Source organism: Megalops cyprinoides, chromosome 18 (genome assembly GCF_013368585.1).
Source record: "Megalops cyprinoides isolate fMegCyp1 chromosome 18, fMegCyp1.pri, whole genome shotgun sequence".
Lineage (NCBI taxonomy): Eukaryota > Metazoa > Chordata > Actinopteri > Elopiformes > Megalopidae > Megalops > Megalops cyprinoides.
Window position 1 is genome coordinate 4333233 of NC_050600.1, and position 16979 is coordinate 4350211.

Genomic DNA, 16979 nt, shown 5'->3' on the forward strand with positions numbered 1-16979 from the left:
ATGATAAATGGTAATAGTCTTCTCTCTCAGGACTGAATTTAAATCTTTAACTTTAAAATTTTACGCAGTAAAATTTATGGTGAATACGTAATTAAATAACTTTCAAACTAAAGACTATAGTAAATTGAATTTTAATGTCCTCACATCTCTCCCCATTGCCCTAAATGTAGTACTTTCCATTGCCCCTGGGACAGAGGATTTTCAAACTTCTTATTGCACTTCACAATCCATTACTGGAATGGAAACCACATAATCCACATTAAAAGAAAACCAGTGAAAGACATCAAATTTAACTCATTAGGCTCAGACTCAAAGGAGACTCACAGCTCCTGCCTGCTGCTCTAAACAAACCTCTCAATTTCTTATCTCTAATGTGCTCTCCTTAAGAGAGAGAAAATCATCCTTAACCAACAGTACTGTAGCATTCAATGCAATTACCCTGAAGGCTGAATAAATCACTATTGTCATGTACACTATGTATTTTGGCCTGCACCGAGGCTCAATCAGATGTCAGCGTCTCTCAGGCACACGCCATGTGATGTGCTCTCCCTGCTCTCTACCCCCATGGGGACTAACGGGACACCTGGCAAAGAGCTGCAGTCTATTCTGGGAGGGCTGTGGTCACCCCTAGCCCCACGCATGCAAATATTAGTCATGGTTTCACAGCTCAGAACCCCCCCCCCCCCCCCACCCCCCCGGGCCAGCTGTGCATGGCAGCAGTGCTCTATGTCATAGGCCAAAATTAGTGAATGCAAATCTGAATAAACTGACAGAGAAGCTGAATCCAGTTTGAAGGACTGCCTGTTTGTGCACTGTTCTATGCAGTTATGCAGCTCACACTGCACACTGAATCCATGGACACCCTGAAACCACAGCACACCAGCAGCCAGCACCCAGAGAACAAAGCAGCTCAGACCTCGCTCACAATCCAAGTATATCATTCAGAAACCATGACATTTTCTTCATGTAATGATCGTGCATTTGATGTGTCAACATCATAAATGTTGTTTTGTAAAATCCTGTAAAATTAAATTAATGTATTTGAGTATTGAGTCAATGTAGGACAATTAGTATAATGGCAAAGAAAGTCAGATGTATCAAAGAATACACCTTAACATACATTTTTAATACATGTATCTATGTATATTTGTATATATTTTTCTCTTTAATTTAGCTATTTAATGCATTAATTTCTATCAATATTGTTCTCTGTCTAGGACCATAAATCATAATTTGCTATATCTGCAAGTCCTTCGCTCAACCCATGACCCAGTCACTCTGCCATCAGCCCTCCTTTACATATCCTGCCCTTTCCACATCCACCCAGCTCACAAACGCAGACACCTCACAGCTCCTGATGCCTCATCGGCCAGCTCCTTGTCCCTTGGATCCGCATCCCTCGCCGATGTTTCGTTATGCGATGCCTAACCATCACCTGAGACTTAGTTTGGCCAAGACTGAGCTTCTGTATATTCTAGCCCGCAACGTCCTCCTTTCAAAGATCTGGTCTTCACACCAGTGTCAGCCTCTCGGACTGTCAAGGCCCTTTGAGTGACAACTGACAGTGATGCGTCATATGCAGACCACATGGCAACAGTAAGTAGTACCTGCAGATTCCTCCTTCCTTCCGCCCTCATTGCTGCTCTCCCCACTTATACAGAATGCTTCTCAACTGGTCCACAATATCCTCAAATTCTCACGTGTCTCACGCTTCCTGATCTCCCTTCACTGACTGCCAGTATCAGCTTGCATCTGCTGCAAAATGCTGGTGTTAGCCAACCGAAAGCGGTGAGGGGAAGGATTCCTTCGTATTTGCAATGGATCACGAGATCCCCCACGGCAGCCAGACTGCTGTACTCATCCTCTTCAGGATGCGTGGCTGTTCGCCCTTTTCATAACCGTGCATCCCCGTCATGCTCGCCGTCTGTTTCGCCCCCTAAGTGGCAAATTCGAATGAGCTTTCAGTCAGAACAGCTTTCCACTCAGAAACCGTGGCCATCTTTCATCGCAGGCTCCAGGATACACCTAAACCCCCCGAATTTGCTATATTTTTTTAACGTTAAATCGCTGTTTCCTCAAGGCTAAAATTACCTAGAATTTTTCCAATCTGGTGTTCCAATCGCACCGGTTTTATCATACACACTAAATGGCTAATCGCACCGGTGTGACCGTACGTGCGAAAGGGTTATTCCATTAGTTTTCTTCATGCGAAGGAACTCAAACCATTTTCTGATGCCTCAAAAAATATATATTTAAAAAATTAAATTAACATCATAAACGTGTGACAACTAGTCGACTAATGGCTTGAATTAACGACTACTAGTTGACTAGGAAAATCTTTGGTTGGGGGGCAGCCCTAGTTTAGTCCTTAAGTTATGCATATTGCTCTGCACTTACACATCAATCTAAGCACACACATCGAAGCACACACATATTTGGCACTGCCATTTGCTTATGTGTGGATAGTGGTGCCCTGTTTGTGCAACTTTCCATGCCACTTTATTAGACTCGCTGTGTAAGTCACTCTGAATGAGAGCGTCTGCTGATTCAGTAACGTAATGTGACGTAATGTAATGTTCCCCCACCCTGAATATCTCTGTAACTCTCCCTCTCTCTCTCTCTCTCTCCCTCTCCCTCTCTCTCTCTCTCTCTCTCTCTCTCCCCCCCCCCCCTCTTTCTCCCTCCCTTTCCTTCCCTTGTTTTGTCTTTTCTTGCTCTCTAATTAAAAAATAAGGGCAGGGATAAAGGGAACAGCAGAGGAAGGCAAGAAGCAAAAAACTAGAAAAACTAGAAAAAAAAAGCTGCAGAAAAAACAAGCATTCTTGATCTCATGGTACCTGGACCCACACAGTAGTGGACGGAAGGACAGGAGGCAAAAACAGAGAAAATCATTCAGGAATATCCAAAACCATTTAATCAGTGGTAAGATCAATATAAGAATTATGATTATATTCATAATCATCACTTATGCTATATTTGGGATGATGATCACATTAAGCATGGTTGTTGTTATTGTTATTATCATTATTATTATTATTGTATCCTATTATTAGTATTAGCTGAAGTTATTTATTGAAAGCAGCTTGTGTCTATAGATTTTGCTCACTGTTCTTGCTAGCTCTGCTGTGTTTCCACTTGATTCATTGCGCTCTGTTTGAAATTTGTTTGCATGTGAATCACACAATGGGCAGATCCCAATGAGAGAGGAAAAATCTGCTTGAAACGCAAGTGAACGTATAATGATAATTTGTTGGGGTGAATTTTCTCATGTTTGAAGATATCGTGATATGATGTTATGTTGTTTTTTATTGTGTTTTGCAGAGTAATGAGAAATTACACCCTTCAGTAAATGAATCGCATGAACTGCATTTTCATGACTTATCAGTATTTACTCCAATGCTTCATAAGATACTTTAGCAAAACCTCTGCTCCCTGTAGAGATCTCAAATGAGAGGGAACAATGAAAATTGTTTTTAATGTTCCAGAGTTATTATGGAGAGTTAAACTACAGAAAGGAGGACTGCCTATCAGATGTCTGTAAATAAAGACCTCTGTAAAAATCTGAAGAATGAAAAAGATTCAAAGTGACATCAGCATAAGTGGTGCAAATATGATGAAAATACATTCTTTTATGTTAGGCCATCAAAGCAAGTATGGGTGAGTGTGAATCTATTTTGCCGTCTTCCTGACTCTGAACAGAGACATTGCACATTGTGTATTAGCTCAAAGTACAGTTAGCATCAAACAAAAGGACACGAAGGGGTGGGTGGAGAAAATGGCCACCAGCATTATGAGAAAAGTTGCATACCTTGACCAATTTACTCAGATCAGTCAGATGAAATGACCACAAATCCACATTATGTGTTGTCCACAGACTGGGAGCGAAGCACCACTTCAGAATGTATGGATGGCAAAAATCCAAGCGTAACCCTTTGGGACAGCATAGTTTCTCTGTAATGAACAACTGACCTTGTTTCGGGTCAGGATTTTGGACTGTTTTCCTGTTTGTTCTTTTCCTTGAGGTTTCAGGAAAATTAGTTAGCTTGGAAAACTAACAGTCAGCATGCAGCTGAATTTCCCTCAATTCTTCCACCAAAAATGCATCCCCCGAGAGAGAGGGAGAGGGAGAATTCCCATAACATGTGCCATGAGGCAGTAAAGTGGGAGGTATTTATAACCACAGTCAGGCAAGATGACCTCAAAATATTCAGCAAACAAGGAGGATGTTTGGCCCTATAAGGACCCCATATCCAGGCTGAGACTGAGTAGCTTAACAGGCAGTAAACAGTCAATTTGATAGATTCCAGACAGTGGAATACCCAAGCTGCAAGAGCCCATCTCTCTCTCTATCTCTCTCTCTCTCTCTCTCTCTCTCTCTCTCTCTTCATTAATTAATTGACCGAATTAACATATGATTAACATAAGATGGTCATTGATTTCAAAAGCAAAAGCATTCCTTTAACTATACCAGCTTTTGGTCCCTTGTCAAAGGAAAAACACCTGTGCACCACAGTGTGTGCAGAGCAATGGTAACTTCCTCTCTGTGAACACGTTCAGATTTGGTTAAGGGAGGAAACGATGACGTACCTCTTCCAATTTCCAACACACAGCACAATTTGCTATGCTCATTTACAGTAATCCTCTCTGTAGTCATTATTGTGCTTTCCCACACTGCCATCCACAGCCATTACTTTCAGTGCTGGTCAAATTCAATTTCAGCCGGATGGTGTGCATACTGCCTGGGAACAGTGGCAAGAAAATTGATGCTAACGATGTGCAAATAAATGATGCATGTTCTTTCATTTGTTCTTTCAAACTTGCTTCGTCTTGTTTTCTCGTCTGTATTTTCCACATTTCCAGCTCTATGTTTGTTTAATTTCACATTTATTTTTCCCCATTCCTCCGGCTGTCAAAGGCAGATACGTCATCTATGACTAGATCCATATTTAATCATCATAGTTTGATATTGGGGATAGTTTTTTCATGTTATGATGAAAGAGGCAGTTTGCTCAGTATATTTGCCTCATTTGGTTTCATTCTCCAGGCATTGGACACTCATGGACACTCATGCATGAGTCATTACTCACTCATACTGCAATTTCCTGCGTTTTATGCTTTGCATCCAAATGTAAAATTGGGACTTGACAGGCAGACAATTTATTCATCATACATTCCTCATATTTAATCAAACTATGTTTTTTTTTCTTTTTTGCTATCTCTCTCTCTCCATCTCTTTCTGGTCCTCTCTCTTATGCTCCCCTTCTCTCTACCTCACCCTCTCTCTCCTTTTCTCTCCCTCTCTCTTTTTTGCTCTCGCTCTACCTCTCTCCCTCTCTCTCTCTCTCTCTCTCTTTCTCTCCCTCTCTCTCTCTCTCTCTCTCTCTCTCTCTCTCATCCCTCCCTCCCTCTCTCTCTCTCTCTCTCTCTCCCTCTCTCTCTGTCTCCCCGCAGGTTAGTGATGAATCTCTCCAACCTCTCCTCTCCCCTCCTGTGCCCCGCGCTGCAGCACATGTTTGGGAACCACTCCCTGAACAGCAACACCAGGGCCAACATGGCGGTGGTGTCGGTGCACGGGCTGTTCTCGGCCCTCGGCATCGCGGAGAACGCCCTCATCCTGTGGGTGGTGGGACTGCGCGTCCGCAAGACGGTGGCGGCCGTGTGGGTGGTGAACCTGGCGCTGTCCGACTTCCTGGCCACGCTGACGCTGCCCCTCTTCACCTATTACTTGTCCGTGGGCCACAGCTGGAACCTGGGCGAGTCACTGTGCGTGACCCAGTCCGCCATCTTCTTCCTCAACATGTTCTTCAGCGCCTTCCTGCTGGCCGCCATCAGCCTGGACCGCTGTCTGCTCGTGGTCCAGCCCATCTGGAGCAAGAACCACCGCTCGGTGGCCACCGCCTGGAGGGTGTGCGGCCTGGGCTGGCTGTGGGCCGTGGCCAACGCCCTGCCCTACGCCCTCTTCCGCTCCGTCACCACCAAGCCGGACGGGCGCAACCTGTGCTACCACAACTTCGCCCGCTACTCCTCCGCTGACAGCCTGAAGCACGACTGCTGGATGCGGCAGAACACCACGGCGCTGTCCAAGTTCCTGCTGGCGTTTCTCCTCCCGCTCGGCGTCATCGCCATCAGCTACACCTCCCTCACCCTCAAGCTGAGGCAGAGGCAGAGGCAGCGTGAGTTTCAGGCCTTCGCCACCGCCAGCAGGGGGCGCCTGGCCCTCTCCTCCCGCAGGTTCTCCCGGATGGTGGTGGCGGTGATCGCCGTCTTCATCCTCTGCTGGTCGCCCTACCACGTGGTGTGCCTGATGGAGGTGGCCTACCAGCGCAGCTCCGACGGCATGCAGACGGTGGCGGTGGCGCTGCCCGTGGCCACCACGCTCTCCTTCCTGAACGCCGTCCTCAACCCTATCCTCTACACCTTCAGCTGCCCCCACTTCTGCGTGAAGATCCGCGAGAGCCTGGGGGCGCTGCTGGAGGGTCTGCTTGAGGAGGCCGACGGAGAGCTGCTACAGTGTCACTGCACCCCTCAGGACAGCACAACAGACGGAGGGAGGACCAACGGCTAGCGGGAGGTACACCGAGCCAAGAGACGTAGGGAGGGACAGCGAAAACTAAACCACAGACGGTTCGAATAAAAGCTTTGATCCCCACACTCATAACTAATCACGCACTCCTTATAAGTGGTTCTTACTCTCCTCGTGTAGATCTGTTTTCTTCTTTGGCTGAAAGGTCCAGAACGAAGCACAGGGCTCACTCACAAAAGGTTCAGATGTTAGCCCAGCTGAAAAGCAGGAAGGGGGAAATTACTAGGAAGTGTAGTTTAGAAATTTGAACCCATAAGAGGCAACAGGCAAATATCTTTTCTGTGCAATGAAATTATCACTTATTTTGAATTTCTCCCTGATATCATTGCATTCCAACATTTTTTTTTACTGCAAAACAAGTGTGTGCTTAGGAAGAACTCTATCTTTCAATAACAGTTGCAATGACATCATCCAATCAATCACACTACAACACATGGGCAATGCTGGCACTTGTCCGAAATTGATGCAAAACGAAACTGTTTTCCTTTTTTAGTCTCAGAATCTTTGACCAACACTAAGGTCAAACAGATTGCAACAGAGAGGCATGTAGCTTAAACTTTACGTTTAACACGCAACCAGATGGAACAGGCTTTCCGGTTCCCTCAACAAAAACACGGAGAAGATTCAGGATCAATTTTAATCTTTCAGATTAATTTAAATCAGAGGGTCCAGTTGCTGGCTCATGTATCTCCAATGTGATGCTGTGAGCAGCGTGGATGCCACTAGCAGCAGACACAAAGGCCCCACACGTTTTAAACAGAAACAGCACTCTGCTAAAGCAACCATTTAGATTAAATTAAGCAGGTTTTAATTAGTGTAAAAAGCAAAGAGCCATAACCAGAACTGATCTGATGACAGGGGTGTGGCTCAGCAAGTCAGATCGCCAGTTCGATTTATTTATTTATTTTTTTTAACCTGTTATGTGTATGCAAAGTGCTTCCTTTAAAAAAAAGCCTTTCTCTGAGGGTGTGGCAGCGGCAGTGTCTGGGTAATGATGAAAAAAAGAACACCACATCCTCCGCTGCCTCCTCCTCTCTCTCACAGCCCTTGTTGCACTTCTGTCTCCATTTTAAAGTCAGAGGAAATATTCCAGCCTGCGTCAGATAAGCTGGACTCACTCTCACTGACAGCGTTTCCCACAGGTCTGAAATATACTTGTGGCGGTAGCCGGCGGAAAGGGCCGGTACAAAAATAGTCTACTACATCTGACAAACAACAAATACTTGTGACCTTTAACACAATATTTTGATTTATTGAATATTTCTATTAATTTCACATGTAATTATTGAGGCGTATGCATTTATTTATTTCCTTTTTTATTGCCAATTGTTTTTCCTGTAGCAAATTGGCTAATGAGAAACATGAACATTTAATAATCAGTGGTTGATTAGATAAAGCACGTGTTTTTAGGAAAACGCTTTTCATGCTTTTAGGAAATTATGCCTGTTATTTTACAGGTCAATTAAGTGTTTGAATGGAGAGGAAAGAGGGCATGTCAGGGCAAGTGTTTCTTACAGCATCAGAAATAAAGAAAAATGAAGATACAAAAGAAAAGAGAGAACAAAGAAAGGTTTTTGCTTTACTCAGAATGCATTTAAAAACAATTATGCTTACTCTTTATTCTTTTGCGAGTATTTGTAAATTACACTGATTACACTTATCCCATTGTTGATGTCTATTTGTCTTGTGTATGATAATGTAAAGTACTGTATATGATACAATATATTTAAATATATTTTTGGTGGTATTTTACATGAAGTCTGGTATGAATTTGTGAGAAAAATAAGAGACGTTAGCTGTGCCACTCTGTCTGTATCTCTGTGTAGATGTGTTAGATTTAAAAATAGATATTTTAATGGAGTACTGATTCCAGTTTATTACTGATTCTAATCTACCATTTTACTATTTCATTGACTCTGTATAACTGCATAAAAACTAACTAACATCAGATAAATTGTACTTGTATTTTAGATGGCCAGACTGTTAATATAACTACAAGGTGTGCCAAAAACCAATGATTTTTTAGTTTTATTTGTTGCTTTAATCATCAAAAAAATGCTGTAACATAGGGAAAGAGAGAGAAACCCAGATTTAAAGGTTTTATTCTCAAAGACCTGGTGAGCTGCTGAGGCTGTTTTTCGCACCCCATTCCACTAGAGGGCGGTAGGGCTCTGGCACTACAATACCAACACCACAGTGGCTCTTTTGCCTTCAACTGCACATACAACAGGCACTGCACTGTCCTCTTTCATCTGACATCTCCTGCAAATAGTGTGCTCTCTGAATACACCTCAATGAGTTCAAATTTTTAACAAACCCAGACTCAATTGCATAATGGGTCAGTTTATTTTTAAACATGTATGCAGTCGTGTCGTCATTCTTCTCCTCTACTCTGTGTATGACGTGTGTAATGTACCTAATGTACCTAATGAAAGTGTGTTCAGTTTGTGCCCAGTATGCTTCACTTCAAATTTCATTAGGCTGTGAGAAAATCTCTCAACTTACTTGGTCAACGTATTTCCATTAAATAAACATCATCCTCAACTGCCTCAATTTTTACCGCCTGTCCTCTCAGTGGCACTATGAAACTGTAAAACCTTTCACTTCATGATGGCATCAACACTAATGTGGCGACTGGTGACCCCTTTTTACCCACTGCTCATCTCTCAGTGGGGTGTGCCAGCCCTCTCTCTACCTCCTCCTCCCTCTCTCTCTTTTCTGCTCTCCCTGTACCTTTTTCTTTCCCTCCCTTCTTTCCCTGTACCTTTTTCTTCCCCCCCCCCCGCCCGCCGCACCCCACCCCTCTCTCTCAGGTGTAATTCAGGCCAGAACTGTGCAGGATTACCCCTGAGGTTGTGATTTTCAGAATATTAAAGAGAAAAGATCTGTTGGGGGAGAAAAAAGACACTAATCCCTGAGGGAATGGCAGAGGCTGGTGTTCGCAGCCTCTCCTCACACGGACTCCCTCCCAGACACGCTCCCGATGTCTGGATTAACCTCCTTGCCCCCTGCATTGAGGGGGGGGGGGGGGGGGGGGGGGGTTTGTGTGGGCTGGTGGAGATGTGTGGAGGGGCGTCCTGGAAAATGTACACAAAACAGTGCTGGAACAGGAGCTGTGGGCTGGGCTGCAGTCACAGGGAGAGGGAGCAGTTAGGCCTCCATCCAATCAGGTGTTTTTCCTTAACTTTGACTAAGAAAATAAATGTGAACAGTACTTTTTTACCATTTTGCAGTACAAACATAATTTTGTTTGTTAACTTTGGTGATTGGCCAACAGCAGTGTGGTAAGGAGCAGGGCTCATAACTGAAAGGTTGCTGGTTCGATTCCCTGCACAGGTGCTGCTGTTGTACCTTTGGGCAAGGTGCTTATGTCACAGTTGCCTCAGTAAATATCCAGCTGTAAACATGGATCGAAACTGCAATCTATATGTATGTAAGTTGCTCTAGATAAGGACGTCTGCTAAATGATAATAATGTGATGTAATGTGATAACCAGGAGCTTGTGGCAACAATGACCAGGAGTCCACAGCGGTGATAAGGTGGGTTACGTCAGCAAAGCATTAAAAAATAGCAGTAGCTGGATTTAAATGCACAACTACTTTGTGCATTAATCCTTTCGCACATAATTTATTTTATGCTATGTTGCACGCATGTTATCTTACATGGTTTGTTATGTTTTCATTAGCGTTATTAAGATTCTCGTAGTTTTCAACGCCAAATTTGCCATTTTTAATGTTAAATCGCTGTTTCCTCAAAGCTAACATTAGCTAGAATTTTTCCAATCTAGTGTTCTAATCGCACTGGTTTTACCGTACGCACTAAGTGGCTAATCACACCGGTGAGACCGTACACGCAAAAGGTCAGGACTAACATTGACTGCATCCAGTCTAGTGCTAGGCATGTAGTCACTGTTCCTTCCTCTTCCCAAGATGCACTGGGTCATGCATTGCTGGTAAGGAACACGTTGAGGCAGTGTGGAGGGGCTGGCTGGGTTATACCAGACTAAACAGTCGCCCCATGTGAAACTCAGCTTGCTTGCAGTGTCCAAAACGCCTCACATGTACCAGCCCAGCTGACCAATCACGCGGCAGTTGCGTAATGTCCGTCTCTCTGGGGTCGGGTTCCCCTGGTAAACCCAGGAGGAGGAATAACCACTGCCCCCACATGTCTGCACCTTCTGTCTGAGGGTGTCGACCTCTCAACCACTCGCATGCAGTGAATAAGTGATGAAGGTGTGCTTTACCTTACTGTACTCCAGCCTTTCTGTCTCTGTCTGTCTGTCTGTCTGTCATTCTTTCTTCTTTTCTTCACTCACACTCTCTCTTTCTCGGTCTCTAAATTTTCAGTTAAACTCAGTTGCAAGATACTTTATTGGCCAGACATGAAAGTGAGCAGTTAACAAAAGGTAAGCAGTAAACAGCACAGTGAAGGACCACTACTACGTGCAAAGGTAACACTTTAAAACCACAATCTTTATAGTGAATTTGTTTTAACTGTATTTTCCCATCTCTGTTGCCATTATTATAATCATTATAATAACAATAATTATTACAATGGTTTACGATCTGTCTGTTCTTTGCATCTCTGACTGTAAAAGGAATGGGTCTCTTGCAGCATTTTTTTGCATATTTTTATTCTTTAGCTCCTTGTCCAAAAGTTGAATTTGTGGTTTTATGCATTATTTTGTACTCTTTTTAAAAAGCTTGTGGTACTAGAGTTCATGAATGGCTTTCACCTGACAGAGGGTACTCCTAACTGTAATTAGGTCCAGGGATAAAAAGGCTTTTCTTTAGATCTGTCTAAAATACCATACTTTAACAGGGTAGTAAGAGGGTAGACAGGCTGGCCACTGCTTCTCTAAAAAACAGAAGTACTACAACTGACAAAAAATATCAAATTATTTAATTGTATCAATTTATCATTTATTATCATTTTAAAAAACAATGTGTGCAGCTACAGCCTGCTGTTGAAAGCAGTAGGCCTCTGGCAGCAGTCTCATGCCTGTATTTAATGCTTCTCCAATTAGGCCTGGTTCATTAACCTGTGGCGGCCTGACAACAATTTAATCACACAGACAGTGACTTAATGTCAAACAGAGAACCAATAACTAAACTGGCTTGGATGCAATTGATTGAGATGCACTCGATTATTGATAAAGCTCAAAACTGAATAACAAGGATCCTTATACAAACATGCATATTTAAACAATTAATGATTAAACCATTAATCAAGCAAGTGGTTATTTATGGGGGACAGGTGAAGGCTCTCCTTCACAGAGAGCTTGAGCAATGGCTGGATTCTCCCCAGCAAGCACGGCCTGACATGTACCCCTGCACTTTAAGTATACGGTTACAGAATTCAGTACATCAGGTTTCATTTGGATTATTTCCATTGGAAGTAAGCTTCGTGGCGAGGTGAACCCTGTACTTCATTTCCATAGAGCGAACTATGCCGTAACACACTTAGGTTATTAGGAAATCATATTCTAAAATGTACTGGGAAAGATCAAGTAACATAAAAGGCTGTGCTGTCTTGGCCTTCTCTGTCAGACTGCAATGGGATAGCACTGCACAATGGTAAACAACATGCAGTAATACAAAGCTTCGGTTTTGTGTTACGCCCTGGCTGTCCTTCCCCGGCTACGTTTCCCTGCCTTTTGTTTGCCCAATAAACCTGGGGTGAAGACTTAACATGACAGGATCAGGGTTAAGGGTCAGGGTTATGCTTTAAATAACTTTTCCTCATTTGCAGACGCGATACAGGAGAGCTGATACAGGGGAAAGGTTTGGCCACGGTACAGCGCAGAAACCGTGACAACAAAGGGCGTGTGTTCCGTGCTGCGGGGGTGGGGGTGGTGCAATAGGGGCTGGTGACGGGAAGTATCTAAAGTTGACATCTTCCACCTGTCCTGGCCCGGTGAACCTGTGAGCATCCTGGAGGAAAGTTTTTAGCCTCCAAAGTGAACACTGACACCATGCCACACAGCCAAACAGCCAGACGACCAAAGAGAGCAGGTATAAGCCATGCATGCTGGTGTGGCTCACAGGTCTCAGAACACCGGGATTAGAGTCCGGTGCCGCCGCTGTTCCACTTCTGGACGATCCTAAATGATTCAGGCACTTCTCAGCTGATGCTGGATGAATAAATGAGGAAGTGTGGGTTTCTAGAACGATTCTTTTCCGAACAGAGCGACATCATCAGATATCGGGGCTCCAGAATGCGATACCATGAAAAAAAGGAACGGCATCCCTGTTGTGGTGCTGAATAGCGTCTGTTTATAAACAATTAATAAGACTGTAATTCATCATTATTAAGACTATTTAAACATGTGCTGCACACTAATGAATGCTTATAAAATGCTGTTAAAAATAAACTATACTTAATTGTAATTGTCACATAATGATTAGCAATACACCATAAAATAGCTTCCATTATATTTGTACAAACTACAGTAATAAGAAATGACAGTATTAATTCTGTTTGATTGACCAACAATTGTTGTTATTAACACTTATTATTCCCAGTTACTACATTATTGAGTCAACAGAATATATGTAATATACACCTATATGTTATAATATGATTATAACAATTATTGTAAATAAATATTACAATTAATATTATGCATGATGCATCAAAAAGATACCCTCTCCTCCACACATCCACTCATAATGGACATATTTTCACCATCGGAAAGGTGCCCGGTGATTCAGGAGCCAACCCTGTGAAAATAGGTTAAGTCCTTAAACCCAGTTCTCTCCAGACAAAACTCCATTTCAGGCCTGCTAGCGTTTGCCCGGCACAAAACAATCACATTAAGTTGTTTGGGGATGAAAATACAAAATAAATAAATAAGTGTAATTCTAAAACCAGCCAAATAAATTATGATTATTGCTTTTTGGGAACGCACAATGCTGTTAGTGTCTATTTTTTAAACTGTTCTGTGTGTCCATTCACACTGAATACCATATTGCATACATTAATATATTAGTCTGTGTGACTGATGTAATGCCACCACGGTGTTCTACCACAGATAGATAATCACGCCACGCTGAAGGTGTTGTCTCTGCCATTTACAAATGGAATCATGAACATTCTTAAAGGGACCTGGTCTAAAAACATTGCATTCATAATCGGCAAAGGAACCCAGACGGCGCCGGAACCTCCCGGCACCAGCCAGAACCCACTGGATGGTAGACAGCTGGAGTGCTGAGGCAAACCTGAACTATGCCCCCCCCCATGTCCTCTGTACATCTGTGTCAAGGTTCCAGAGGGTAATAAAAGGTTCCCGTTCCCTCTAGACATTCGCTATGTTTACCTTCTGCTGTGCTGGAAGTTACTCTGGATAAGAGTGCCTGATAAATGAATGTAATGTAATGTAATGTGCGTTAGGCACGGATGTTATGATTTGTGAATGCCCCTTAATTAATATTCATAATAAGACAGCAAAGCAGGACATCTTTAGCTTTACCCATGGCAGAGTCATCATTCCTAGGGTTGACCACTGCACTTCGCATTCAATATCTGTTCACTAAGTTGAATATCTGTGACTAAACTCAAGAGACATCCAGCCGACGCATCAGTCAAACTTAATTAGCCATCGTCCCTTTGGTAACAAGCTGCCACATTTGAGGAATGGAACATTTGAAGCTACTGTGGAGTGCTTCAAGTTTCTCTCCCTCCCCAAAACATGTATACATAAACCTTCCTAGCCTCTCCCCCTCTCAGTATCTGCAATAAAATATGCATGAGAGTATTAGGTGTGTATGAACATATGTATATATAGATGTATGTACACAAATGTGTATGTATGTATGTACATATAAGCTTTATATATACATATACATATCTGTATACATATGTATATTTATACGTATACTAAGATAATAATCATACATATTTCATCGCAGATACTGAGAGAGGAAGAGGCTGAGAAGGTGTGAGGAGCGTAGCTTACTTTTGAGTGCAAGCTTTATTTATATAAATGCAGGCAGGTTGCAGACACGATGAACATCCATGTGACGTGAGTGTGCATGCAGAGCCCTCACGCATGCATGTAGGAAACTCCCATCAGCAGAACAGAATGTCCATTTGTCTGTGTCCTGACGGTAATGATCTAGAGATCACCTAACAGACCGAAAAGTCACGTGACCTGGAGTCAGAGCATGCAGAATGCTCTGTTAGCAGCCTTCTTCAATGGTCTCTGAGCAGCAGTGACTTGAGGCTGCTCAGATACAGCTGGAGGATGTAGTGAATGTGTACAGTGGTGTGAGAAAGAGAAAAGAGAAGCTGCATTCTATTTTGTAAAAATGCAGAGTATACATATACACAAGAATCTGCATGTCCTCATTAGGTTAGTGTGTGCTGGGCGTCCTCTAATCAGGCAAGAATACAGAATTAACACTGGCCTCTCACGTAAGAGTGATATGCATATAGATGCATTTGTCTACAGTAGAGGTTTGTGAATAAAGTTCTCCTAACTGCATGTAATGTAAAGTTCATTGTGTGTTCAGGGTGTTTTTTGATTGGTAGGGTGAGGTCCACTGTAAGACGTAATACAGAGGAACAGAGCAAAAAGAATCATAACTGCAAAGTTAGGAAGAATGGTGAATGATGGCTTGATCTTCCCTCTCAGGTGGGAAGACTTTATTTCCCAATCAAACAAAAGAGACACACTGTCAAGGTCAGGCAGAGAAGTGAGGCAATGAGATCATAGTGGAAAATTAAAAACTAAAAAAGGAAAATTATTACTTCAGGGCAAACAAAGACAACATTTCCATCCAAGTCTGAGTAACTAACCGGACGCAGTCGGGGGGCTTTTTTAGGTTTGGTTTTAGTTTTAATTTTTCCCCTCCATTCCCATCAGTCCCTCTGCAGGCAGAAACGGCTGCGTCAGCTTGAATCGATGCCCCGCGTTAAAAAACAGGTTAAAGCTGCCGTCGTTAACTACTGCTCCGCGTCGCCAAAGCCGCCTGTATGACCGCGCATGCATCTGGCCTCCACTTAAATGGAGGGAGTGGTGGTTTGGTTGGGGGGAGCTTGGGGGTGGCGGTTGGGGAGGGGGGGGGGGGGGGGGGGGGGGGCAGCAAAAGCATTACTGACACTTATGGGGAAATCCAAGTCCAGGCACAAACAATGGCACAGAATATGAAAGAGTAAGCGGATTGTGGGAAAACAGAGCAGCAGACAGAGGGGGAATGAGAGCAGAGGATTAATGGAGGAATATGAACAGTGTGAGGGCAGCACTGGGGGGGGGATGTGGCCGTGTGAAACCGGAGGGGGGGGGGGGGTGCTGTGCCAAACCCAAACTCAAACGAAGGACAAACATTGTTGAAATAAAGCTACAGAGCGCAACTGTCTGTCCAACAAGTCTCTGCCCAAATCACAAACAAATTCATTTTAGATTAGCCGTAGATTAGATTTAGCAATAAACCAAGTTTTAATGATTATGGTTGTAATGACATTATTGTCATTTACATTACAGTAATCATAACAATAACCATTGAAAGTTGGCTAATTGCTAATCTATAAGACCATCTGCTAAATGACAATGATGCAATGTACTGAAATGATTATGGTAATGTAATGATTATGATGATAGTAATTTTTGCAATCATTTATCTTAGTATTATTATTATCATTACTGTTATTCCCGTGGTTATTTTTATAGCTTTTGCACTGATTAATCATATGCTTTATTAATGTTTGATAAATGTGTTTTATTGTGCAAACAAAATTTGTTGTATGAAGACCTCCGGTAAAGCATCTCTTGAGTTTATGCATTTGAGAATGAAAAGCTAAGGGAGGGAAGATGGAAAAAGGGAGGGGGAGGGGGTGAGGCGTGAGGTGAATTTTAAGTAAGAGAGAGAGAGGGCGAGGGGGGGGGATTGGGTGTCACCTGGAGGAGGAAGGGAGAGGAACACTATCCTGTAACGAGCTTGTTCATCCGCACGATAAAACACACTCACCTGGAGAGAGAGAGCCAGAGATGGAGAGAGGCACAGGGCAGCAAAGGTGACAGAAGAAAGAGGTAAAGAAAGGGAGGGAGAGAGAGAGAAAGAGGGAGAAAAAGAGGAGGACAAGAAGGATGAAAACACATAACAGTCAGAGAGAAAGGATGTTCCCAAGGAATTTAAAGGATGCAGAGAAAATAAACTTTTGACAGAGAAGATCTCAAGCCAGAAAGTGGGTGAAAGGTAGGTGCATGTTCAGAAGAAGTTTATTTGAGGGGCAGAAATTAATGAAAAAAAGTAAAGAAATAAAAATATTACTGGTAAAGAGAAGACAGAAGAGGAGAAGACCCTAACAAACTTTGAAGAGAGATTTTGACCCGAGAGAGGGAGAAGGAGAGAGAGAGAGAGAGAGCATCAGCGTGCTTCATTGAGCAAGCTCACGC

The 16979-nt window shown here is 43.1% G+C and overlaps 1 protein-coding gene across 1 annotated transcript; it reads left to right on the forward strand.

Annotated features, from left to right (window-relative positions):
- Window positions 1-5458: 5458 nt before the first annotated feature.
- Window positions 5459-6565, forward strand: LOC118793553 (prostaglandin D2 receptor 2). Its single transcript, XM_036551777.1, has one exon. It carries the CDS (start codon window positions 5459-5461, stop codon window positions 6563-6565), a length of 1107 nt encoding a protein of 368 aa, XP_036407670.1.
- The last annotated feature ends 10414 nt before the right edge of the window (window positions 6566-16979 follow it).